The 27450-nt window shown below is 43.2% G+C and overlaps 1 protein-coding gene across 2 annotated transcripts in view; it reads right to left on the minus strand.

Annotated features, from left to right (window-relative positions):
- Positions 1 to 22420: 22420 nt before the first annotated feature.
- LOC148145122 (uncharacterized) overlaps positions 22421 to 27450 on the minus strand; it is a 30361-nt gene continuing 25331 nt past the window's right edge. Inside the window, exon 3 of one of the 2 annotated variants that reach the window (XM_087973597.1) lies at positions 22421 to 25338. In XM_087973597.1, coding sequence (XP_087829723.1) covers positions 24328 to 25338 — 1011 coding nt within the window. In that variant the 3' untranslated portion in view covers positions 22421 to 24327. Of the gene's footprint in view, positions 25432 to 27450 lie in introns of both variants that reach the window. The other variant, XM_087973598.1, reaches the window with a different exon arrangement.

The raw sequence follows: 27450 nt of genomic DNA on the forward strand, positions 1-27450 counted from the left end.
CCTCCAGACCAAAGGGGTAGCCATGGGCACACGTATGGGCCCCAGCTATACCTGTCTCTTTGTTGGCTACGCAGAACAGTCGATCTTCCGTAAGTACACCGGCACCACTCCCCACCTCTTCCTTCGCTACATTGATGACTGCATTGGCGCCACCTCGTGCTCCCGCGAGAAGGTTGAGCAATTCATCAACTTCACCAACACATTCCACCCTGACTTTAAATTTACCTGGACCATCTCTGACACCTCCCTCCCCTTCCTGGACCTCTCCATCTCCATTAATGACGACTGACTTGACACTGACATTTTTTACAAACCCACCGACTCCCACAGCTACCTGGATTACACCTCTTCTCACCCTACCTCTTGCAAAAATGCCATCCCGTATTCCCAATTCCTCCGCCTCCACCGTATCTGCTCCCAGGAGGACCAGTTCCACCACAGAACACACCAGATGGCCTCCTTCTGTAGAGACCGCAATTTCCCTTCCCATGTGGTTAAAGATGCCCTCCAACGCATCTCGTCCACATCCTGCACCTCCGCCCTCAGACCCCACCCCTCCAACAGTAACAAGGACAGAACGCCCCTGGTGCTCACCTTCCACCCTACTAACCTTCGCATAAACCAAATCATCCGCCGACATTTCCGCCACCTCCAAAAAGACCCCACCACTAGGGATATATTTCCCTCCCCACCCCTTTCCGCCTTCCGCAATGACCGTTCCCTCCGTGACTATCTGGTCAGGTCCACGCCCCCCTACAACCCACCCTCCCATCCTGCACTTTCCCCTGCCACCACAGGAACTGTAAAACCTGCGCCCACACCTCCTCCCTCACCTCTATCCAAAGCCCTAAAGGAGCCTTCCACATCCATCAAAGTTTTACCTGCACATCCACCAATATCATTTATTGTATCTGTTGCTCCCGATGCAGTCTCCTCTACATTGGGGAGACTGGACGTCTCCTAGCAGAGTGCTTTAGGGAACATCTCCGGGACACCCGCACCAATCAACCACACCGCCCCGTGGCCCAACATTTCAACTCCCCCTCCCACTCTGCTGAGGACATGGAGGTCCTGGGCCTCCTTCACTGCCGCTCCCTCACCACCAGACGCCTGGAGGAAGTACGCCTCATCTTCCGCCTCGGAACGCTTCAACCCCAGGGCATCAATGTGGACTTCAACAGTTTCCCCCACCTCACCCTAGTTCCAAACTTCCAGCTCAGTACTGTCCCCATGACTTGTCTGGACTTGTCCTACCTGATATCTCCTTTTCCACCTATCCACTCCACCCTCTCCTCCCTGACCTATCACCTTCATCCCCTACCCCACTCATCCATTGTATTCTATGCTACTTTCTCCCCACCCACACCCTCCTCTAGCTTATCTCTCCATGCTTCAGAATCTCTGCCTTTATTCCTGATGAAGGGCTTTTGCCCGAAACATCGATTTCGCTGCTCCTTAGATGCTGCCTGAACTGCTGTGCTCTTCCAGCACCACTAATCCAGAACCTCTCAAAGATCAGCAAGGCAACCTTTGTGTGGAGCCACAAGTTATGGGGAAGGTACTAAACGAGTATTTTGCATCAGTGTTTACTGTGGAGAAAGACATGGACGATATCGAATGAAGGGAAATAAATGGTGACATCTTGAAAAATGTCCCTATTACAGAGGAGGAAGTACTGAATGTCTTGAAACACATAAAGGTGGATAAATCCCCAGGACCTGATCAGGTGTACTCTAGAACTCTGTGGGAAACTAGGGAAGATGATTGCTGGGCCCCTTGCTGAGATATTTGCCTCATCGATAGTCACAGGTGAGGTGCCAGAAGACTAGGAAGACTTAATTAAAGATCTTATGTGAAAACACAAAGAAGACTGATGATTATTTAAACCATGGCCAGGCACCAGGACTCTGTTCTCTTAATCAATAATGACACAACAGTGTCCATTACAAATAGCACAGCTGTAGAACTCATGTATACACTTCAACAGAAGTGTTTCAAACAGAGCAATGATGAAATATATTCTATTTAATTTATATCATGTGCAAGCGAGGCAATTTCAAATGGTTTCTCAGTATGTTGAAGAGTTTCAGTGCACAATCATGGCCTTGACAGTACCAAAGGGATTACCTGGTAAGCTTAGCGCTTCATTGTAGAATAATCAATCAGTTTAATAATGGCAATGGCCTGAAGTGTTCACTGTCAGTAAATATATAGTCGTTACCATGACATAATGAGTAATTATAAGAAAGTATTATTGCTCCTAGCCATGACAACCAACTGACTTCTAATGGCATATGTATACTAAATAGGACATTTGAATCAATTGGGCTAAATAAGAAGTCAATTCAAGGTTAAGTAATAATGAACATGCATGGGTACTATTTTGAAAATACAAGAAACATTGAATAAGTAAAGACCGATGCTGCATCTTCACATTTTCAGTGCATTGACAGTGTAAGTGTAATCCAATCATGTTGCATAGCTCTTCCACAACATCTTTATATGTAGGTCTATACATTTATTGTTTTGGTGATATTTTAAACAGTTAAAGAAGGTGATAGTTCGAGTTCACATGGAACAAATCTGGTACAGATTCTGCACTGCAGTGAACTTGGCAGCAAACCAGCTGAAATTTCAAAACAAGACTTTGATGTGATTCCAGTACCAGTAAACACAGGTCCCAAGTCCAATACCATAATAAGTTTTCAATATCTCCAGGCAACAAAGGACATCACTGTAATGATTTGACACCATTACTCTAGTGCCTTTTCCATATACTCAAACCTTAGAGATGGGAAACATCAGATCCTCAGTAGTAAACATTACCCAAACTCTCATTTAAAACAGTTAATAATAGTTAGATTTGGGGCAGTATTGATTAAGATCTATCTCAAATCTATACCTGGGTGTGGAGGTGCACTTTGGTACATGACTGGACAGACAGCCATTTTTCTGGATTAGTGGTGTTGGAAGAGCACAGCAGTTCAGGCAGCATCCGAGGAGCAGTAAAATCAACGTTTCGGGCAAAAGCCCTTCATCAGGAATAAAGGAAGAGAGCCTGAAGCGTGGAGAGATAAGCTAGAGGAGAGTGGGAGGATTCGAAGTGGGAGGATCCTCCCACTTCTTCCAGACCAAAGGGGTAGTCATGGGCACATGTATGGACCCCAGCTATGCCTGTCTCTTTGTTTGCTACGTAGAACAGTCGATCTTCCGTAATTACACCGGCACCACTCCCCACCTCTTCCTCTGCTACATTGATGACTGCATTGGCGCCACCTCATGCTCCCGCGAGAAGGTTGAGCAATTCATCAACTTCACCAACACATTCCACCCTGACCTTAAATTTACCTGGACCATCTCTGACACCTCCCTCCCCTTCCTGGACCTCTCCATCCCCATTAATGACGACCGACTTGACACTGACATTTTTTACAAACCCACCGACTCCCACAGCTACCTGGATTACACCTCTTCTCACCCTACCTCTTGCAAAAATGCCATCCCGTATTCCCAATTCCTCCGCCTCCACCGTATCTGCTCCCAGGAGGACTAGTTCCACCACAGAACACACCAGATGGCCTCCTTCTTTAGAGACCGCAATTTCCCTTCCTATGTGGTTAAAGATGCCCTCCAACGCATCTCGTCCACATCCTGCACCTCCGCCCTCAGACCCCACCCCTCCAACTGTAACAAGGACAGAACGCCCCTGGTGCTCACATTCCACCCTACCAACCTTCGCATAAACCAAATCATCCGCCGACATTTCCGCCACCTCCAAAAAGACCCCACCACCAGAGATATATTTCCCTCCCCACCCCATTCTGCCTTCCACAAAGACCGTTCCCTCCGTGACTACCTGGTCAGATCCACACCCCCCTACAACCCACCCTCCCATCCTGGCACTTTCCCCTGCCACCACAGGAACTGCAAAACCTGCACCCACACCTCCTCCCTCACCTCCATCCAAGGCCCTAAAGGAGCCTTCCACATCCATCAAAGTTTTCCCTGCACATCCACCAATATCATTTATTGTATCCGTTGCTCCCAATGCGGTCTCCTCTACATTGGGGAGACTGGATGCCTCCTAGCAGAGTGCTTTAGGGATCATCTCCGGGACACCCACACCAATCAACTACACCGCCCTGTGGCACAACATTTCAACTCCCCCTCCCACTCTGCCGAGGACATGGAGGTCCTGGGCCTCCTTTACCGCCGCTCCCTCACCACCAGATGCCTGGAGGAAGAACGCCTCATCTTCCGCCTCGGAACATTTCAACCCCAGGGCATCAATGTGGACTTCAACAGTTTCCCCCACCTCACCCTAGTTCCAAACTTCCAGCTCAGCACTGTCCCCATGACTTGTCTTACCTGCCTATCTTCTTTTCCACCTATCTAGTCCACCCTCCCGCCGCCACTGACCTATCACCTTCATCCCCTCCCCCACTCACCTATTGTACTCCATGCTACTTTCCCCCCACCCGCACCCTCCTCCACCTTATCTTTCCACCCTTCAGGCTCTCTGCCTTTATTCCTGATGGAGGGCTTTTGCCCAAAACATCGATTTTACTGCTCCTTGGATGCTGCCTGAACTGCTGTGCTCTTCCAGCACCACTAAACCAGAATCTGGTTTCCAGCATCTGCAGTCATTGTTTTTACCGAGACAGCCATTTTTGATGAGGGAAAAAAATACTTCCTGACACTGCACAATTTTCTTCAGAATTTCATGCAGGTCATGGATATTTAACTCCACAGTGGCCAAGTTGCCCATTTTACATCGGAGTGAAAATTGGATCTCCTCTTGTGCAACATTTTTGATTAACATTATTGATTTGGAAATTCAATAAAAGCACCCCTAATTTCATGAAGACTATGGAAAACTTGCTGAGGAGTCTCGAACATTCTGAAAAGTAAATGCTGAGGGTTTCAAACTTTCAAAAGTCACTATTTAAAATTATGCTATATTGCAGACGTGTTTTTCATGCAGTGATTCATCATAGGGAACTATCTTTCAAAGATAAGTTGATACTTATTTTGGTTAGCATTGTAAATTTGTTTACATGCATCACAATATTTTTACAATGGAGAAACACAAGATGTGGTGAAAAACATATTAATATGTCCATCAATCTGTTCTTACTACTTTCTACTCTGACTTAAATTACTTTGGCAGATTTTTCTTAGAACTGGCTTTGGTGCTTTAAAAAAGAACAACTTGCCTGTTCCCTTACATAAATTGACAGGCAGTCTTCTTTAAACTGGAAATGTTGTTCTTTCCTTCCTTGACAACAGTCTATTACTCAAACAGCTGTGGCCATTATCAATGATTGGCTGAGCTTCAAATGCAAAGGATTCAGAATAACCAATGTTCCATTCATCTGGAAGAGGAATGTCAGTTTCAGAAATTGTGACATTTTGATGTGGTTTCTGATTTATTGATGCAAGCTAACAGGATTACAACTATTAGATGCTTTATTCACATGACCAACCACAGTTGTTTTGTTCAGAAACAAAAATATTGAGGCTTTGTTAAATGATGAGAGGTTTTTTATTTCCCCCAAATAATGCAAAACACATTCCATTGAATGGAATCCAAGGACAGTAAATAACATTGGTACCACACAAATGTCAGGCAATGACCATCTTCAAGAACAAGAAGCTAACTATTGCTCCTCAACATTCAATGGCATTACCATTGCTAAGTCCTTCATTATCAACATCTTGGTGTTTAGTATTAAGTAAAAGTTCAACATCCTGGGGTTTACTATTAACCAGAAGTTTAACGGGAATAGCCATTTACGCACTGTGGCTACAAAGGCAGGTCAGAGGTTAGGAATCCTATGATGAGTAACTCAACTCCTGACTCCCAAAAACTGCACCATTTATAAGGCGCAAGCTATGGAATATTTCTCCCTTGCCTGGTGCAATGCCAACAATGCACAAGCAGCTTGACACCATCAAAGACAAAGCAACACAGTTTGTCAAACGTCTTGAATTCCTTCTCTAACAGGATTATGGATCTACCTACACCAAATGAACTGCAGGGGTTCAGAAGGCAGCTTACCATCATCTTCTCAAGGGCAGTTAGGGATGGGCAATAAATATTGGCCCATTCAGAGACACACACATGCTATGAATGAATTTTAAAAATGACCAAAATGGGCCATGGAAATGATATGGCTGTTCTGAGATGGGCTTGGAGGATACATTGAGAGGTGGGGGAAAGAGGTATGTAATGGCCCATATGATCTAATGGGGCATGCACTGTCCTGGAGAACAGGTGGTTGAGGGAAAGATGGATGAAGTATAGCGAATCTTTAAACATTGATGAGAGCTGGGATACTGTGGGGAGTAGCTTAAGGTTAACTAGCCTGTTTCTACATCAGATTCCACATGGACTCCAGCGGACTCAAAAACTGATCTGTGAACCTAACCATAGTGTGAAAAGACATAAATGATGTGTGAATTCACTCATGGGATAGGTGTGTCCCTGATCTCTGTTGGTTGCTGTAAACATACTAAATTTAGCATTACAGATAAATAATACGCAAAACCATTAAACTTAGTCATACACAGGGTAATATAATAACAGCAATTTTCTTGCTAAGGTTATCTACAGCAGTCATCAATATTACTTCTCCTTTTAGACACAGCATCTTGCAAGTTTGGCTTGTTCTCATTAGAATTATGTTTTCCCACTTCTCGAACAGCTGCATTTATTCATACTGTACCTAATTTGCAAGATATGTCTACACTTATTATTATAAAAAGCAGAACTCTTTTTGTTGGTAAACAATATAAATTGGTTAATGATTTGTCCTGTAACAAAGTAAGTATGGAATTGTTCCCTGTACAAATTTCAACAAGTTTTACAGTAAAGTGATGACAAGTAATGAGTGTACTTTTGAAGTTAATAATGCAATATTTGAACAGTTGAATAATGCAATATTTTTGATCTTTGTATTAAATCACTTCAAAATTTTGGCTTGTTTTTAAAGTCACAATGGATTATTTCCAATTTCGACAGTCTCACTCCTCCTTAACTCTGTAATCTTTTCCACTTCGTAAGCTTCCAAGATATCAGTGTCCCTCTAAGTTTGATCTCTCAAATAACACACTTTTAATTGCTTCATCAATATTAGCCACGTGCTCAGCAGCATGACCCTCAATCTTTCATCTTGCTTCTTTGAAATTCTCTGCATCTCTACTAACATCTCCTCTAACATTTTTCTCATGTAATGCAATGTCTGTTCATTCAAGAGCATAGGTACCTTCAAATATTTTTTGCATAGGTACACATGTGTACTATCTGAAAAGGATAACCTATATACAGTAACTAGAAGAAAATGATAGGGAATAATGCTGTCCAATCCCTTTCATCATTTAGGACATCCTTGAATCTACAGCTTTGACCAAGAATTTAGACAATGACTGTAGATGCTGGAAATCTGAAAAAAAAGCACACAGAATACTCGAGAAACTCAACAGGTCAGGCAGCATCTGCGGAAAGAGAAACAGTTATCATTTTGAGTCCAGTAATGACTCATTTTTAGAATGTATTCTTCTTCAGAACTTATTGTTGATTTAATAAGTTGTTTTTATTTAGATGCATCCTTTGTCAAACCACAAATGCATTATTAAATGCACAAAACAAGCATTAGTAAAAAAAGGCTTGTACAGCTGACACAATCAATGTCTTTCAGCTATAACAGGTATGTCATCCTATGATGCAGAATGTAATAAATATAGTTTTCCCCAAGTTAGTTTTATGGCAAGGGGATTGGCATACATACATAATGTTGCATTGATGAATTGGATTGAGATTTAGTTATAGGACACCTGCAGTACCATGTTCAGTTTTGATCTCCATATTTAAAGAATATTATAATTGAAATGAAGGTGGTAGAGTATAAGATGGTGATGGAGGATGGTTCACCACATAGTGTCTTTCTTTTGAAGGATGATAATGAAACATATTAATGCTGGAAAGAAAATTCTCGGCAAGTTGTCAAACATGAATTGACTTTAGCAACTGCAAATCTCCAGGCTCTCCATCAGTAACCTGTGAGCCATTGATTCAAAACCTGCAACAAGCAAATCAACAGATGAAAAGCAACAAAACCTGTGGCCTTGTTAAGGTCTTTAACGCTGGTCAGCTTTTGCTCCATTGAGCTCCCTGTCCATATCCTGTAGCTTTGGAAGGAGAAAGAACTGTCCACGACTTTCACAAATGTGTCTTCAAGAAGGGTGGTAAAGTATGCATTGTAACCTATCAAACTGCTTTCTTTTTGAAATACCTACTCTTTGTGGCAGAGAAAATTCTGCCAGAGAAAAAGTATGGCTTTAGACCTTCCAGAAGAACCTCTGATATGATCCTTATTGCCAGATAAATCCAAGTTGTTGCTGAGAACAGCACCAGGAGCTTTCATAACATTCACTGACCAGACCAAAGTATTTGATTCAATAACTCACAAGGCCTTGTGATTTGTTCTCCAGAAATTTGGATATCCAAGACACCTCAACACAATCCTTGCTGCTTCATGACAATGTGATTGTAACTGTCTCATCAAAGATCAACCATACCCTCTGGTGTGAGTATTAAATGTCAGCGAAATGGAAAACTCCTTAAACTTTGACATCTCTATACCAAGACTAATCTCTCATAGACATATGTGACTTACAATGTGCAGAAGACTCAATGCTATTGATCACTCTGCAGCAACTTTGTAAGCCACTCTTGATCCTTTCCAATTCTACTTACGAGAGACTTACTCTGACCTTGAATGTTGCCAAATCAAAACAGACATATCAAACCAGTCAAATTTTCCATCTCTTATATACATCAAAGGAGACGGTCGAGAATATGTTAACCACTTCCTATACCTTGGCAGCCAGCTCTCATGGAAGACCCCATTTGTAAGGTAATGTAATATCAACTCGGCCTTCTACAAACTACAGCTTTGAATATTTGCAATTAACAAAAGTCTTAGTGACCAGAAGAATTATACCGAAGTAAAACTTGGACTGTGTAACAGAGATACATGAGAGCACGAGAGAAATTCTATCAGCAATGCCTCTGTCACGTTCTCTGAATTCAATGGGAGGACCACCAAACAAATGCTAGTATCCTTTTCTAATGCCAGTTCTACAAACATTCAGGGGAAAAAAGACATTGCAGAACAAACTACACTGGTTTGGATACTGTGTCCTAATGGCTGAAATGCAATGTTACACAGACTCTGAAGCTCTCTGTGAAGCATGACAGCATTGATATGAATGACAGGAAGGATCTTGCCACTAATTATTCAAAATGATGACAATTTGTCCATTATATTGCATCATGTTTTAAGGCTTGATGATGAATCAGAGAAGTGGCAAAGAAAAGAAAACAAATGTTGCAGTAGGGGTAGCACGCTGGTTACCACTGTTGCCTCACAGTGCCAGGGACCCGGGTTCAATTCCAGCCTTGTGTGACTGTCTGTGTGGAGTCTGCACATCCTCCCCGTGTCTGCGTGGGTTTTTCTCCAGGTGGTCCGGTTTCCTCCCACAGTCCAAAGTTGTGCAGGTCAGGTGAATTGGCTGTGCTAAATTACCCATAGTGTTATGTGCATTAGGCAGAGGGAAATGGGTCTAGGTGTGTTACTTCTCGGAGGGTCGGTGTGGGCCAAAGGGCCTGTTTCCACACTGTATGGAATCTAATCTAATCAAATCCAACTACTCCATTTGGTAGCCTTCTCCATGTGTCCAATGACCTGCAGGTCAAGAATCAGCCTGTTCAATCATATGAAGACCAATGCAGAAACTTGGAATCCTGAGTAGACATCATTCTTGAATCATCTGTTATGAAGTTGAAGGCATGTAATGGACCTTTAAGAAAGAGTGAAAGCTGGCAAACACCTGTCATGTTACAGAGTGTGCTGGAAAATTTAAAGATGTAGCATTTTGGCTATAACCTAGACACCTGACTTATTTTCACAGCAGTTCAAATTTAACCAATCAGTTTAAATTATGCCCCAAGATACTAAAACCCAATCAAATTTGAATTTTACTGTTTTGACAACATCGAACCAATGAGACAATCTGATGTTTTGGGGTATAAAAAACAGACATTTTGGACAGTTAGGCAGACAAAGTGCACCTACTGCCATCAACAGACTGCCCGCAAACCCTCTGTCTAAAAGGTACCTTTTTCAAATGAAACATCTTTTCAGCAGAAGACTAAAGATGACCCAGGGAGATCTACAAACAGAGGAAGATTGACACCACTGTCTGGTTTTGAAAATTGATTTGCTGTAAATGTTTTAGGGGCTTTATCAGGTCAGTATATTGTTGTAGAGTGGGAGGTAGATAACAAACCTTTTAGTGAAAGGAGGCTTCGAGTTTAAAATAGTTGTTGTTTTTTGTTCTCTTTTGGAGTTAAAGAATAAAATTGTTACTTTTTCTTTAAATAGTGGAATTTGGGTGGTTCTCTGTCACTCATACTTTAACAGATTATGAGATGAGGTGAGCTTTTGTGTGTTTGGTTTAAATGGCAGAGGGATTTACCGGACAGGACAGACAGACTTTTGGTTTCTTGGAGAATCAAGACAGATGGGACTGAGTTGGAAAGTGCAGTTGAAACTAAAGATCAGCTACGATCACATTGGAAGCTTGACAGGTCACATAATCTCTCCCTGCTCCAATTTGTTATATTCGTATGCTTAAGAAAAAGAAGATTGGAGTATAGCATATGGAAATTATTCTGAAGATCATAGAACATTGTTTGAAAAGCTCACACATTCATATTAAAATAAACATGAAAACAAAAAATGAACATGTATTGTCTGAATGATGTGTGAATTTCATAGTTATTTAGATGTTGCAAAGATTATTTCTACATTGATGCTATACGAATGCAGCAATTTACACCCAGAGTCACGTTCTAACTGAGTTGGCATGCAACTATGAAAAATTCATCTTGCACTCATTTGGGCTTAATGTTTCATGGCATTTGGCTCTATTGATATGCCAAGACAGATTTAAAAAGTGCCCATGGGTACTTTGAAGCAACAGCAAAATGCAGCTGATCTCTCCTGTGAAGTTAACTGTTCATATTATCTAAAGATATGTAGAAACTGATGCAGAATGGCTACACAGTCTTTGTAGCTAGAGAATGAATTTCCATAGAAGCGGTTTGAAGGAGAATTACTCTATCACAGATGGGTTCAAATGGTTGAGATTCAAACTCCATAGTATATCAGGCAGTATTTATGTGGTTCATTGGAACATCAAGACTATGATTTACTAACGTGAATCTTGGGTGGTAGCTTCAGGTCATTCAGCTTGAGAGAAAAAGAGACTCAAAGGAGAGAGACCCCATCAGGCACTACCTAAAAAGCACGAACACTCAGAGAGGTGGGATTATACAATCAGGTCATATCTTCACTACAGGGGCTTAACTATAGTTTTGACTGGAACAATACCAGAAACCTACTGTTACAAAGAATAAGTCATTGTGAAATCATCACCAGAAACTTCTAGTAACCTTTTGCTTCCGTTAACCAAAAATAAATCATCAGCCTGCAAAGTTTTCAGCTTTTTGTTTCTTTAAAATCTGAAATGAATCTCTTTTGCAATCACCTTTGCTTATATGTCTGTGTGTTATGTCAATAATTCAACAGGCCCTGTTCAATTACATTTTGGTGTCGAGGAATAAACATTTATTTTAATTGAAAACGTAATGGAAACACTTGTTTTGAGTTTTTGTGTCACAACATTCAAGGGGTCAAAGCACTTTTATAAAAAACATTGTTTGCAATTGACTGAGAAGTGGATAAAAGAAGAAACCATGCTACTATCTCTCCCCTGTTCATAGTAATTTTATTCAACATGAAACATCAAATAGTACAATTTTGGAGCTCAATTCTCCACCTTATATCTACTCTAAGGCAACCCATCCACCACATTCAATATTTACAGCAACCAACACCAACACACAGTGGCAGCACTGTGGACTATTTCAATATGTACTGCTGCAATCCATTAAGGCTCCTTTGATAGTTCCTTGCAAATTCTCAATCTCTACCACCTAGAAAAAAAAGGACAGGCAGAGCATGGAAATACCACCATTGCAGTTCTCCTCCATGCCAGAGACCATCCTGAATTGGAAAATAATTCACCACTCCTTCAATGTCACTGAGTCAAAATTATGGAACTCCCTTCCGAGCAAGTTATCCCTACACTGACTAGATTGCTGCAGTTCAACAAAAGTGGCTCACTAGCAACTGGTCAAGGGCAATTTGGGATGGGGCGTGTCCTACTCAATTGGCCTACTCAATAACATCCCATGAATGAATTAATAAATGGGAAAAAAAATGGTTACAATCTCAAAAGTGTAGAGTGTAAAGGGCTCCAACTACAGCACAGGACAAGGATTGCATTGCCAATATCTCTGAAGGTAGTAATGGCTGTGAACATTCATTCCTTGGCTTCCTCCAGGCTGCTGCTAGGGATATTAGTGACATCTTGCTGTTGGCATTCCACTGTTGCATGAGGAAGGTTACTGAGGCTCTACTCTTAAAGAGCATGTACTTCATTTCATTCCCTCTCATCCAAGAGAAGCAGGAAGAACAGGCACAAAGGCCTTAAAGGACTTCAGGCTTCGAATTAATGCAGGATGCCAATGATGGCATGCACAACCTGTGGTGGCAATATAAGTCAAGTCTGCTCTCTATCGACTCTGAAACTGATTCCACTGCCTCAAAGTCCTGCTAAGGTGCACATGTCCAGAGGCAGCAAATCATGCAGGTAAGTTTTTGATATTTGACAGATCTTGATGCCTCATTCTATGTGGATCATAGCTCCAGCTATATATCAGCCACCACAATAAATGAAAGGATAGCAACAAGGTCTATCCATTGTTCATGTGGCTCACGAGATACAGATTTTATTTCAGCATACTATATTTGTGTAATGCTAAAAGGTACAATGTTACCCCCCCCCCCCACACTTGAACATAGGCAATGAACAGTAAAGTTAACATTCGTTCCATGTAGCAATCATGACTGCACAGTCATCGCCAACTCAGTGTGTGTTGTTTAATTACACATCAGAATCCTTGCCTCCATCTTTTTTGTGACTTCGTCATTTAATCCTTAGATTATTTACTAAATTGAAAATCATTATTTTAAAATCATTTTACACTTTTGTACTAGAGTCACAGTGTCATAGAGATGTACAGGACAGAAACAGTCCCCTTGGTCCAACCCATCCAGGCCGATCAGACATCCTAACCTAATCTAGTCCCATTTAGATTAGATTAGATTACTTACAGTGTGGAAACAGGCCCTTCAGCCCAACAAATCCACACCAACCCACCGAAGCGCAACCCACCCAGACCCATTCCCCTACATTTACCCCTTCACCCAACACTATGGGCAATTTAGCATGGCCAATTCACCTAACCTGCACATTTTTTTTTTGGATTGTGGGAGGAAACCCACGCAGACACGAGGAGAATGTGCAAACTCCACACAGAGAGTCACCTGAGGCGGGAATTGAACCCAGGTCTCTGGTGCTGTGAGGCAGCAGTGCTAACCACTGTGCCACCGTGCCGCCCATTTGCCAGCATTTGGCCCATATCCCTCTAAACCCTTCCTATTCATATACCTATCCAGATGTCTTTTAAATGTTGTAATTGTACCAGCCTCCACCACTTACTCTGGCAGCTCATTCCGTACATGCACCACCCTGTACATTAAAAAGGTGCCCCATAGGTGCCATTTATATCTTTTCCCTCTCATCTTAAACCAATGCCACCTCATTTTGGACTGCCCCACTCTAGTAAAAGACCTTGCCTATTTATTCTATCTTTACCTCTCATGATTTTATAAACCCTTATTAGGTCATGCCTCAGCCTCCGATGCTCCAGGTAAAATAGCCCCAATCTATTCAGCCTCTCCCTATAGCTCAAACCCTCCAACCCTGGCAACATCCTTGTAAATCTTTTCTGAACCCTTTCAAATTTCACAACATCCTTCTTATAACAAGGAGACCAGAATCACATGCAGTATTCCAAAAGTGGCCTAACCAAGGTCCTGTCTGAAGCAACATGACCTCCCAACTCCTAAACTCAATGCACTGATCAATAAAAGCAAGCATACCAAATGTCTTCTTCACTGTCTTATCTACCTGCGACTCCATGTTCAAGGGGCTATGAACCTACACTCCAAGGTCTCTTTATTCAGAAACACTCCTCAGGGCCTTACCATTAAGTGTATAAGTCCTGCCCTGATTTGCCTTTTCAAAATGTAGCACCTCACATTTATCTAAATTAAACACCATCTGCCACTCCTCGGTCCATTGGCTCATCTGATCAAGATCCTGTTGTACTCTGAGGTAACCTTTTTCACTGATTCCTGAAGAAGGGCTTATGCCCGAAACGTCGATTCTCCTGTTCCTTTGATGCTGCCTGACCTGCTGCGCTTTTCCAGCAACACATTTTTAACCTTCTTCACTGTCCACTATCCCTCCAATTTTTGTGTCATCTGCAAACTTACTCACCATACCTCCTACGTTCACATCCAAATCATTTACATAAACGATGAAAAGTATTTATGAGAAATGATGTACTTTATTTATAATTGCTAAATATAAGAGAGCTAATTATTGCAAATGAATTTAAAAGTGTTTTATGGCAAAAAAGTATAAATTTATATATCCTACTCAGCAATGTTCCTGATTGTTTAATCTGTGTTCCCTCAAATTATTTTATGGAAAAGGTTTTAAGCAAGCACTTGGCTTACATATTTCATAGCTCAATGGAGTAAGATTACGTCTATAGATTAAGGAAAAATAATTGTGGGCTCAATTTTTAAGAATAGAAACTAAGTCAAATAACCAGGTCATACTAAGCAGCTGTAGTTATTGGTGCTCAATCTATTCAAATCCAGGACTTTGCTGCAGGATTTCCACATATAGAGAGTTCTAAATTGAACATCTTCTATTGTTTGATCAGTAATGTCCCCACCATCCTAAGATCAGAAGTGGGAGTGTTTACTGATTGCACAATAGTCAGTACCATTTGCAGCTCTCAAAAAAATGAACAGTCTGTGTCCATATGCAGCAAGACCCGGACAAAGCCCAAACTTGTGTTGATAAGTGACAAGTAACATTTATGGAACATAGCTGTCAGGATTTGACTATCTCCAATGAAAGTGACTCCAACCATCTCCCCACGTTATTTAATGACATGAATATTATTGAATCTACTACTGTCAGCATTCTAGGCATTACCATTGATCAGACATTTAACTTGACCAACCAAATAAATATTATCTTTGCAAGAGCAGGTCAGAGGCTAAAAACTCTGTAGTGAGTGATTTGTCTCCTTTCTCCAAAACTCTGTCCACCATCTGCACAAGACACAAGTCAGGAGTGTAATAGAACATTCTCTACTTATCTGAATGAGTGCAGCTCAAACAACACTCAAGAAGCTTGACACCTAAGGCAAAGCAAAAAAAAGTGATCTGGTTGACGCTAGATCCACTATTATATTTACACTCTCTTTACTAATAGCAGCAGAATCTACCATCCACTAGATGCATTGCCGCAGGTCGCAAAGCCTCCAAGTCACAAAGCCAGGAACCCTACCACCTGACACAACAAAGGCAGCAGATTCATCGGAATAACATCACCTGCAACTTCCCTTCCAAGCCACATATCATCCTGACTTGGAACTAAATCATCACTCCTTCACCGCCACTGGATCAAAATTCTGAAACTGCCTTCCTAAAGCATTGTGGCAGTACCTATATTAGATGGACGCAAACAATTCAAGAAGGTAGCTCATCACCACACTCTCATGAGTGATTAGGGTTGGATAATAAATGCTGGTTTTGCCACTGACACCCAAATCACATGTAAGAATTTTAAACAAAAATCTGAGATAAACATCAAAGTGAACACAATCAAATGATTCCCAGTTTAAAAAGATTTAGCTTTCATAATAGTTTAGGGTACTAGTTCTTTATATTTGAGAGGAATGTAAGTTTTAATTGAAATGTTTAAAATGTTGAAGAGGTTAGACTGTCGTGTTTTTTTTTTTGGCCAAGGACTGAAAGGATCCTCTAACTGGGTGCAGTGCTAATAATGGACAATTGTTTGACTCAGGATTTTGAACAGTAATGTTTTTGTCCTAATTACTAATAAGCATGATTTTCACTCTCCTGGAGGTATTAACTAGACAGCATTTATTATGCATCACTAATTGCCCAGATAATTGAGATGACTCAGTTGCATTGCCATAGGTTTGGAGTCATATGTCAGCCAGGCTGTGTAAGCATGGTCCATTTCCCTCTCAAAAGGACACTAGTGAACCAGATGGGTTTGAAGATAATCAAAAGTGCTTACATAGTCACCATTAGAAAGGGGGAATGTCGGGTGGGGGTGGGTGGCAGATGTAAATTCAGATAGATTAGTTGGGAGGAGACTTTTTATTGAGTTGACACACATAGAAATGATGGTGAAAAGCAAATACTTATTTTCAAATGTGAAAATGCAGACACAGTGACATGTCACTGTCTCACCTATGTGTCTTCAGAATGCCATCTTCTTTCTTTCTCTCCCACTAACTTTCAGTGTATATGAAAGAAGTCCCGAACTGTCAGTGCAATGAGATCTTCTCCTGCCTGGAGCTGAGCTGGTCTCTGACAGTCCTCCAGGTACCACTGACATGGGGTGCTTCTTCCCTGACCACGTGTGAAGATGTTCTTAACAGCAGTTTTCTCCAACTCTAATCTAGAGAAAATACTCACCAGACTGTCAGTCTCTGAGCTGATGTGAGGTGCAGAAGGCAGCTTTGCTAATGCTTACTCTGAAAAATCTGTGTCCTTTCCCTCAGAGGTTGAAGGGGGCACAATATTAGCATTTCTATCAACTATGGACACTGGACACTCCTCTGGAAACTGCAGGAAACCCTCTAGGCTGATGGAAAGAAATGCTGGATTAAACTCGACAAAAATTGCATCATGCCAAAAGAGGGTAAGATTCAGTCCAATGAGAAATTTGATTTGTATAAAACTGGAACCCATTTAAGGCTGGGATAATGAGAAATTTCTCCAGTATAAGACTTGTGAATTTCTATCCCAGAGAATTCCATTGTTGAGGGCATACAATGCAGAGATTGTTAGGCCTCTTAGCACTGAGAGACTTGAGAGTTATGGGAAGGTATAGAGTCATAGAGAAGTACAGCACAGAAACAAACCGTTCAGTCCAACTTGTCCATGCCAACCAGATATCTTAACCTAATCTAGTCTCATTTGCCAGCACTTGGCCCATATCCCTCTAAATCCTTCCTACTCATATACCCATCCATATGCCTTTTTAATGTTGCAATTTTACCAGCCTCATTCCATACATGCATCACCCTCTGTGTAAAAAGTTGACCTTTAGGTCCCTTTTCTATCTTTCCTCTCTCACCCTGAACCTATGCCCTCTAGTTCTGGACTCCCCCAATCCAGGGAAAAGACTTGTCTGTTTATTCTAACCATGCCCCTTATGATTTTATAAACCTCTATAAGGTCTCCCCTCAGCCTCTGATGCTCCAGCGAAAATAGTCCCAGCCTATTCAGCCTCCCCTGACAGCTCACATCCTCCAACCCTGGCAACATCCTTGTAAATCTTTTCTGAACCCTCTCAAGTTTTACAACATCCTTCCGATAGGAAGGAGACCAGAATTGCACACAATATTCCAAAAGTGGCCTAACCAATGTCTTGTACAGCTGCAACATGACCTCCAACTCCTGAACTCAATACTCTGACCAATAAAGGAAAGCACACCAAACACATTCTTCACTAACCTATCTACCTGCGACTCTACTTTCAAGGAGTTATAAACCTGAGCTCCAAGGTCCCTTTGTTTCGCAACATTAAGTGTATAAATCCTGCTCTGATTTGCTTTTCCAAAATGCAGCACCTCACAATTATCTAAATTAATTTCCATCTGCCACTCCTCAGCCCATTGGCTCATCTGATCAAGATCCCAATGTAATCTGAGGTACCCTTCTTTGCTGTTCACTACATCTCCAATTTTGGGGTCATCTGCTAACTTACTGACTATACCTCTTATGTTCACATCCAAATCATTTATATAAATGATGAAAACTAGTGGATCCAGCACTGATCCTTATGGCACACCACTGGTCACAGGCCTCTAGTCTGAAAAGCAACCCTCTACCACCACCCTCTGTCTTCTATCTCTGAGCCAGTTCTGTGACCAAATTGCCTATTCCAGCCTATTTTGTATATGTTTGCTTCTGACATATGCTTCAGGCTGTCTTAGTGTATGACATCAGACAATATGGTGTAGGTAAACAGGAAGATAATAAATGTATTACTGTTGACAATGTTACTATAGCTTTAGGCAAATACTGAGATACATAAAATGCATTGATAATGCAGATCACAAGAGTATTACTTGCACAGCTGCTCAATTCAACATATCAGCTGCCAGCCTATGCAGCTTGGCATCACTGCTGCATTATTATCAAGTTCCAAATTGTTTGAAAATTTCAATGATTGTTAAAGAATGACATTATTTACTATTGGCTGTTGATAAAAATAAATATTTATGTGCAGTTCTCTTGTTGGGATAATACAACTATTCACTTCAGTCAAATAACTTATATGCTCTGTATAACATTCAATGCACCTTATATATGTACAAGTGGCACCATAAAGCCTTCCTACATACCTGGTCTCCACAGATAAGCTTTACTGCTTTCAGCTAATTATTATGGTATTAATCTTCGTACATTATATTTCTGCATCTGATGTTTGACAAATAATTGCCTGCACATCTGCTTTATGCATATTGGAATTAATTTTGACTTCAACCACTAATCTCTGAAGAAGCCTTTATTACAACTATGCAAAATTGATAAATAACAGTAACATATCAATGTTACTAAAATATCAAATATTACTGGAAAATGGAGCAATGCATTTGTTCTTTACTCTTGATGTAAATATGTAATATATCCAGAGGGAGTAAGCCTTTCAATTTTTTCAGAAAAGAGGAACTAATGTTACGCCTTTGACAATGAATTTTGAGTTTAGATGTCATTTTCTCCTTCAATGCAAGTTGAATGTTGGCAGCACCGATGGTTGAAATCAGAGGCCTAAGCTTGCAAAGAGGGCGGATGAACTGTTTGCCGTCAGGGGAATGTGTCAGCTTTTATGAAACATCAGCTAGTTTTCTGTGTTGGAACATATGCCTCGATAGTTCAGGAACCTGCTGACATTCACTGTCTCGGCTGACAGGGGAAAGGTGCCTGACAACTGTTAATCCAGACCTCAGTATGAATCAGTCTCCAGAGCTGATAGCAGATTCTCTGAAAATGATCTTGTCTATAAATGCCAAACAAATGGATTATTAGATTTCCAAACAAAGAATTATGTCTGAAGTTTCAGAGGAAAGTACTCTGTGTAAAGTCTGTGCTGATGAATGTGGAATTTTGGAACTGGCCCATTTGGCCAATTCAGTTCTGTAGCATATGTTTAGCAGAGTTCACTGTGACAAAGGACTCACCATGAGCACAGCTGACCTGGTTGAAAGCCTCTGTTATCTGCAGATGTTTTTTTTTTCTGGTGAACAAAATGAAACATATGAAGAAGAAATTGTTATAAAACAGAAAATCTTGAAGAAATGATTTCAAACAGCAAAGTTATTTTCTTCTTGTGACTAAGAAGCAACACATAAGGGCATAATTTTACACTCAGTTCTTGGCACTTGTTCATGTCCCTCTAAATGCTGCAAATAGTTATGATTCTATTTACTTTTTTAAGGATGAGGCTTAGTGAGTGGGATTATGTTTTGTCTTCCTTCTCATGTTAATTTTAAATATATGTATTCCAGGTGAGGTTTGATAATACAGAACTAAAAGCGAAGTGGAAAGACTCAACAGGTCTTGCATCGCCCAAGGAGAGAGACAGAAACATGGGACGGAATCATATTGAGATAGCAAGGGTCTCACCTGCTGTTGTAGAGCAGATAAGAGACCCACTGTCTCTCCCAGGGAACGGCTGTTGAACTATACAACAATAAGACTTTGCCCAGAATCAAGATGCTGGGAGTGGATTCCCTGTTGGTCAAACAGAATGGGGAGATGATTGCCTAATGGTATTATTGCTGGGCTGTTAATCCAGAGATCCAGATAATGTTCTGGGGACCTGGGTTTGAATCCCGCCATGTCTGATGGTGGAATTTGAATTCAATACAAAAAATCTGGAATTAAGAGCCTAATGATGACCATGAATCCACTGTCCATCGTCAGAAAAACCCACCTGATTCACTAATGTCCTTTAGGGAAGGAAACTGCCATCCTTATCTGGTTTGGCCTAGATGTGATTTGCAACCCCCAGCAATGTGGTTGACTCTTTACTGCCTTCTGGGCAATTAAGGATGGGCAATAAATACTGGACTTGTCAATGATGCCCTCCTCCTGTGAATGAATAAGAAAAGTTCAGAGCCCAGGCATTCTTGTACTCAGCAATAGCCGAAAGGAGGCAGTGATTGCTGGTAGAAGAACATCTTCTGAGTGTCAGGAATGTGGAGCAAACAGAACTGATGTAAGTGAGTTGTTAAATGAAGGTTCTAAGGTCTGGAGTCAAAGGAAGTGAGAGGGAGCAAAGGGGTCATAAGTAAGGGAAGGTAATTGCTTTCACTCCCATGCTACATGTTCAGTTCCACAATTAGACACTGACTGTCGTCTTTAATCAGACACCCAAAGCCTTACCAATGGCTTGGCAAGAAGGTTGACTATGAGCCTTCCTGTGAACCAATTCTGGTAGAGGTGTGCGACCACCCTGCCTAATTAAATGCCTCCCATCTCCAAGCCTGCCACTTCTGAGAGCACAAGATTCTACCTAAAGTTAATGCTTTAAGTTTAGTATGAATCATCTTTAAACGGAAAGTGTCTGTCTCTCACTCTCGTTCTCACTCTCCACAGATGTTGCCAGCCTTGTTCAGCATTTCTGGCAATTTGTTTTTATTTCAGGTTTCCAGAAATCACCTATTTTGCATTTGTTTTAATAATAGAGTTTTGCCTATACAACTCGGCCTATACAATTGATAGCTATGTTTGTTAGTATGAATGTATAATGGTGCTAAAGATTGATGGAAATGAAACTTAGCATGCCAAACATGTATTAGCTTACTTTTGTTATCATGCTTGAAAAAAAGCCATCTGTTTGTTTAGCTTTGCATCTATAATTGGAGTTTATGCTGGTGTGGTGACCACATTAATTGTTTAGTCTATACATTTATCTGCCAGCATCTTGTGGTCAGTAGCTAGAACTGTACTGGCTAGAACAAAGCTGCTAATGAACTGTGTGGCATTGACTTCACCCTCCTGCCATCATTTATGTGTGGCACCAATTCAAGGGAACTGCAGGTGTCCAACAAAAGTGGTGCCATCAAACAGCATAAGAAGTCAATTGCATAAAAAATTCTCACAGTCAACAAACTAAGTCATCAAATACATTGAATATTAAAGTTTTAATTAATATTTTACAGAGTGAAATACACGATTGAAGTGTATTCACAGTATTAACATAGAAGCTGTGAATTATAAGCAAACACTTCACTGTTTTTCAGGATTGTGACTCCTTTTATCATAATTGAGGAACATGACATTCCACAAATATAAAATTAATTTTTGAAGGCTGGTAAGGTTGGTTGAGAGTAATTATGAACCTAGCGCACCATCAAAAGCCTACTTATCACTCATTTAAGAGAGTCCAAAGTTTTTTAGAGTGTTTTGCTTTCCATTTAGCTCTGATCGTTAGCAGATGTGCTACTGTGTTTGTAAACTTATGGGATCAATTCTCAAGTTGGTGATTTCTGCTCTTTTGTTTGATTGGTAATTATAATGATCCAGGAACACCAACTGGAAGGCAGAATCGTTTATTGTTAAAAATCATACAACACCAGGTTATAATCCAACAGGTGTAATTGGAAGCACTAGCTTTCGGAGCGCCGCTCCTTCATCAGGTAGTTGTGAACTGTTGGGCTATAACCTGGTGTTGTGTGATTTTTAACTTTGTACACCCCAGTCCAACACCAGCACTTCCAAATCATTTATTGTAAAAAACATCGTGATAGACTAATTAGTAAAGTTTATTGTTAAATATCATGTAGACTAATTAGTAAAGTTAGGTTATATGGAATTCAGATTGAGCTTGCCAATTGGAAACATAATTGGCTTAATGGCAGGAGACAGAAAGTGATGGTGGAGGGTTCTTTTTCGGACTGGAGATCTGTCACCAGTGGTATTCCACAGGGATTGGTTCTGAGTCCTCTTTTGTTTGTCATTTATATAAATGTTTTGGATGAGAGTATAGAAGGTGTTAGCGCGGATGAAATGATATTGGTCTGAGCCCAGAGTGCGGTTCAACAATCCGTAACATTTATTACTACAGTAACGCCGGCGGAGACCAACCGAGGTCCGAATCTCGGTTGCTTTGCTGTTCCCGCGCGCAGCTTCATATTATATACTTTTAGTTGTCAGGATGTGTGGGATTTGAGGATGAATGGGATGATAGTTCACCATCATCACTGGAGTAGGTGCGAATAGGCTGTTTCCTGCCGTCCCAGGAGAGTTGCAGGGCACGCACAATAGGGTGCTAATTGGTTTATGTAAAACGGGTCCGGGTATTATCTGCTTGTCTCTCTCTGTGAGGGCAGGGGCTAGCACCCCCCTTTGTTCCCTTGGCTTGTTGGTGTGTATTGGTCTGTCCGTTCCTGTCTGGTGGATGCCTGTCCTTTGTGTCAGGGTGGCTCCGTATCGATGGGTATGGGTGTGTTTCAGTCAGTCTCTTGATGTGATTAGGAGATGGGTTTCCATATTTAATTAATTCCGGAGTTTTGGTCCATGAGTCATGGGTAATGTTGGTCTAGTGTGGATTCTATCTGTCCTCTGTCTCCTATCTCCCAGTCACGTGGGCGGACCAGCAGCTGCTGAGTTTTTGTGGGTTTAAAGCTGCGACTGCTGTTTAAAACACAAAAATGAATTCTTATCGTTTCCTGATGTAGGCATAGTCCCGTGGCAAAAGCAGGGAGACTCTGATGCCCGCTTGCAGTCCCCCCTTTCGGCAAGGGGTTGGACACGTCCACACCCCCGATGCCGATATTTTAAAAGTCGGTTCCTCGCCCGGTACATTCCGCCGGCCGTCATGCTGCAGTCATGGGGCCTTTGGATAGTCCCGGGAGAAGGTCACGGTAAGTCGAGCCCTGTGAGCTCACGGTGCCTGATCGCCCGCCAGGAGTCGATGGCGTGGAGCATGGTCTTCCTGGCCTTTCGTTTTTTGTGCTGGCAGCATGAATGACACGCCAGCTGGAGCCAGGCCAGAGCCAGCAGTAACTGTATTCCTACAATGGTGTGCGAGATGATTCGGATCCAGGGATGGATGTTCACGTTCAGGCCCCAATCCCACACCCTCTGCGCCCACCCATGGGACTGCAGAGCTGTGTCTGTGTCCTCCTCTAGGTCCTTTACATGCGACTGCAACTGGTGATACAATTTCACTGAGTGTCCTACCCGGGTCCTAAGCTCCCGTAAGACCTCAGCCAAATGTGGGATGGGGGCTTGTTCAGGCTCCTGATATTCCCTGAGGGTGTCCCTGAATTTATCAGGAGTTTGTATGGACTCGGGGTTCCGTCGTCGGACCTCTGAGATGTGAGCTTGCCCAACCATGACTGGGCGCCTGGGGGTGAAGCAGAACTCGTGCTGGGGAATCGGGCACTGCAGTCCATTATACCAAAATGAGGTTTCAAGAGTGGAGACATAATATCGTTCCCCCCCCCACCATACCCCGCCCTAGTGAAGTGGGAACCCGTGGGTTCGATTTCAAGGGTGCAGCCCTGTGTCCGGTTGAACCCGCAGTCCGCTGTTTCACTCCTTCGTAAGGGGTGAGGGCAGATGGTAATTGCCCCCCGCTGCTTGCAGCCTGTAAGCGGCACACCGTACACAGCGCCGTTTTGAGATATGGCTGTGTGGTGAGCTAATCGATATTTGAGGGAAGCGTTTTCCCGTATGACTCCGATGTTCTCAATGTGAAACAGGGGAAATGGCCCCGGCTCTGGGGTGACCACAGGAATCAGGAGGACAATCCCGACTCCTGTCGCCTCACTGACCTCAAAGTCGGGCATCACTGGGTATACTCTGGTCATACCCTTCAGAGTCCGGTTGTCGAGCGGCCCGGAGCGCCCCGCGAGTGAGGCCAGTTTGGCACTGTCGATCCAGTCGGGCACCTCCCCCCTTTGGACCTGGTCAAGATTATGCCGGATCTGGGCTACCATCCACAGGCCATACGCATGGCCCGGTCTATAAGGCGGTTAATGGTGTGGGCGTGTATCTCCAGGACTGCAATGCCGTCGAGCTGGGTGTATGCTCCCTCTTCCCCCAGGCGTGCCTCGTCTGCCTGATTTGTGAGAGACCTCTGTAGCAGGTCCCTCATTACCCCTTTTAGTTGCTCGACCTTTTCGTTAAGGCCCTGGATGTCTCGGGAGTTTACTACGGATGTTCCCGTGTTGAGTCCTGTGAGAGCATCGTTGACGATGTCCCGTCTGTGTCGGTGTGTGTGCGTGTTATGTATGTCATTTCGGTAGTGGGTTGCCCCCATGGCGTCTATGGCCCTCTCTATAATCTCCTTCCCCATCATGGCGTATAGGTTGCGTACCTGTGCTGTGCAATAGTCCGGTACCCGGATGCCCAATATATTGACCAGCACAGGCACGACCTCATGTCGGATGTTGCCATAAAGGGCCTCTCCCTCATCCCACAATACCAGTCCCTCCGCGGGCCCCGGTCCCAGGGAGGGGCATGGCAATATCTCGGGAGTCGTGGTCGGGGGCGGTGTGGTCGGGGCGGGTGGAAAGCACAAATACAAAGAGACTACCGCGGCATTAGTAGGCTCGTAATATCCGCAAACAGACAGATCCCGTACAGTAAAGGCATCAAAGGCCGGGGCAGAGGAGAGGTCCTCTGGCATGGCACACATTGTCCCGAACATGCAACCCCCCAAGTCCATTGCCTCAGCACGCCGGAGGCAGGTCGGCCGCGGGTCGCGCTCCGACGTGCAGAATAAACAGAGTGTCTGTACGCCCAGGAGAACTTCCAGCCAGGCGTTGTAGAACGCGTCGATCACATCGGGCTTGTCCCTTGCAGGAATACAGATGGCATCGGACGTATTGAAGGCAACACCGTGGCGGTAGAAGTTGTCATATATTTCAGGGAAGGAAGGCACTAGTCGTAGGGCGAAGAGGAGAGCAGGGAGGAGAGCGGTGCACCGGTGAAGCATGATCTGTGGGAAGAAAGGGAGAGAGGCACTCTTACCAAGGGTGTAGGGTTAGTGTGTGTAGGAGCAGGTCTCCCTGGAACCGGTCCACCCGTTGCACTGTAAGGAGAAAGAGGGGCGGTTAGAGTCAAGTCAAAAGAGGGGGGGCGGGGGGGGGCGGAGTCTGTCCGGTCGGGGCTTAAGGGTAGGGTTTAAGCTGGGACCAGTGTTTCCACCTGCCCTTTCCCTTCATGTCGACACAGGCGCACGTGTCGCTGGTGAGGATGATTTTGTGCGGTCCCAGCCACTGGGGGGGCGAAGCCGGGCCAGTCGGGGGCGGCCCTGACCAGGACTTTGTCCCCAATGCCGGGAAGGGGTTGGGCGGGCAGATGCGGCTGCAGTTTTTCCTGGTCCCTAATGTCCTGCTGGTCGCGCGCAGTTTGTCTAAGGGACCGCAGCTGCGTGTCCAGCTGCCAGAAATAGCACGTCACCCTGTCCCTCAGGGGGGCCATGTCTCCCCCCCGACCATGACGTTCTCTGGTAGTCGCATGGCCCTCCCCGTCATGAGCTCGAAGGGAGTGAGGCCAGTGGAGCGGCCTGGGGTGGCCCTTAAGCGCATCAGTATGCAGGGCAGAACGTCCACCCAGCCCTGCCCTGTTTCGGCGATCACCTTCGCCGCTTTGAGGGTCCGGTTCATGCACTCGACCATCCCGGAGCTCTGGGGATGGAACGGGACGTGGAAGTGCTGTCTGATGCCTAGGAGGCGGCAGGCCAGTTTCATTGCGCGTCCGCTGAAGTGCGTGCCCTGGTCTGAGTCTAAACATTTTGAATTGACCTGCAGGGTCCAAGGCTTTTTACAAAGTGAAAGGTTAGGGTTTCTTCTACTCTTTGTGTGAAGAAATGCTTCCTGACATTATCCTTTTGCTGTCTGGCTTTAATTTTACACAGTCTTGCTCTTGATTCGCCTGCCAGAGGAAATCGTTTCTCTCTGTCTGCCCTTTCAACTCTTTTAGTTATCTTAAACAATCCAATTAAATCATCACCTTCATTGTATGGAGTATTTGGGTCTAATCAATGTGGAATTCATGCTCAAATTCTAATTGTTCTGTCATATTTTTGCTAATAGTCTTCCTTCCCAGCAGCTTCCTGGACATTATCTCCCCAGCTCAAGTTAAGCAAATCTTGCAGCCTCATTTTAAATCCTTAAAAATTTGGCCTTTCCAATTTGAGCATGAGGTTCCATCTGCATTCCCGCAAGGTAAACATAGAAATTTGTTCTTGTTAACTTTGCCATTTGGCTTCCTCTTCGATTCTGGCAGATTAACTTGTGAACTTCTGGGATGTCTTCTTGTATCCAGCCAGATAGAAATGTTCATTAGCTAACCTTTAGTTTCCAACTATTGGACTCAAGTAACTAATTTAAAGCAAAAAAAAAATTATAGTCTGGCATTCTCAATACCTGAGACTTAGAGACTAACAGTCTATTCACTTTTAACACAATCTACCATTGTCTACAAGTGTGAATACCTTCCCACGAAAACAACTAAGGGACACCTATAATCTTAACAATCCAGTTTGCTGTCAGTGAAATTCAAATTTGCCTCCATGTTACCCTAATTTACTGACAGCCCCAAAATGTAACCATCTTGTAAAAATAATTGTTTGGTAGTACTGAACTTAAAACATGTCTAAAAAGAGACATGAGGTTGAAGCTTTTTGGCTTGCACTCATCAGGATTGAAATGAAGCATAGTCTTAATAAGTTTCTTATTCTTGTCGGCTATAAAACGGGTAAGAGAACCCTCTGGCCCCCAATCTAGGTCTTCGGCCGCACTCCCACCCATGGTAGGGGCGCGGCGGGTGTAATGTAACAGAAGCTAATTTAAAGTAAAGCTAGCAGGCGTGCTAAGGGATGTCGCTGGCACTGGCTTATTAATCTCCCAGTCGGGGAGTCCACCCCCTTTAAGTCGAACCCTAGCCCGCGGGTCAACCTGGGCAGGGGGAGAATAGTTACAGACGGGGCACGTGTTGATTACTGAGCGCGCAACCCCGGGTTTCCGTGAGTCTCTCTCTCACCGCCTGACGTTCAGCGGCCGTGTGTACCCCACAAATACTGGGCGTGAATCAGGGGCCCGAGTGC

Source organism: Chiloscyllium plagiosum, unplaced genomic scaffold (genome assembly GCF_037043375.1).
Source record: "Chiloscyllium plagiosum isolate Xiang-an unplaced genomic scaffold, Cpla_swu_hap1 HiC_scaffold_26, whole genome shotgun sequence".
NCBI lineage: Eukaryota > Metazoa > Chordata > Chondrichthyes > Orectolobiformes > Hemiscylliidae > Chiloscyllium > Chiloscyllium plagiosum.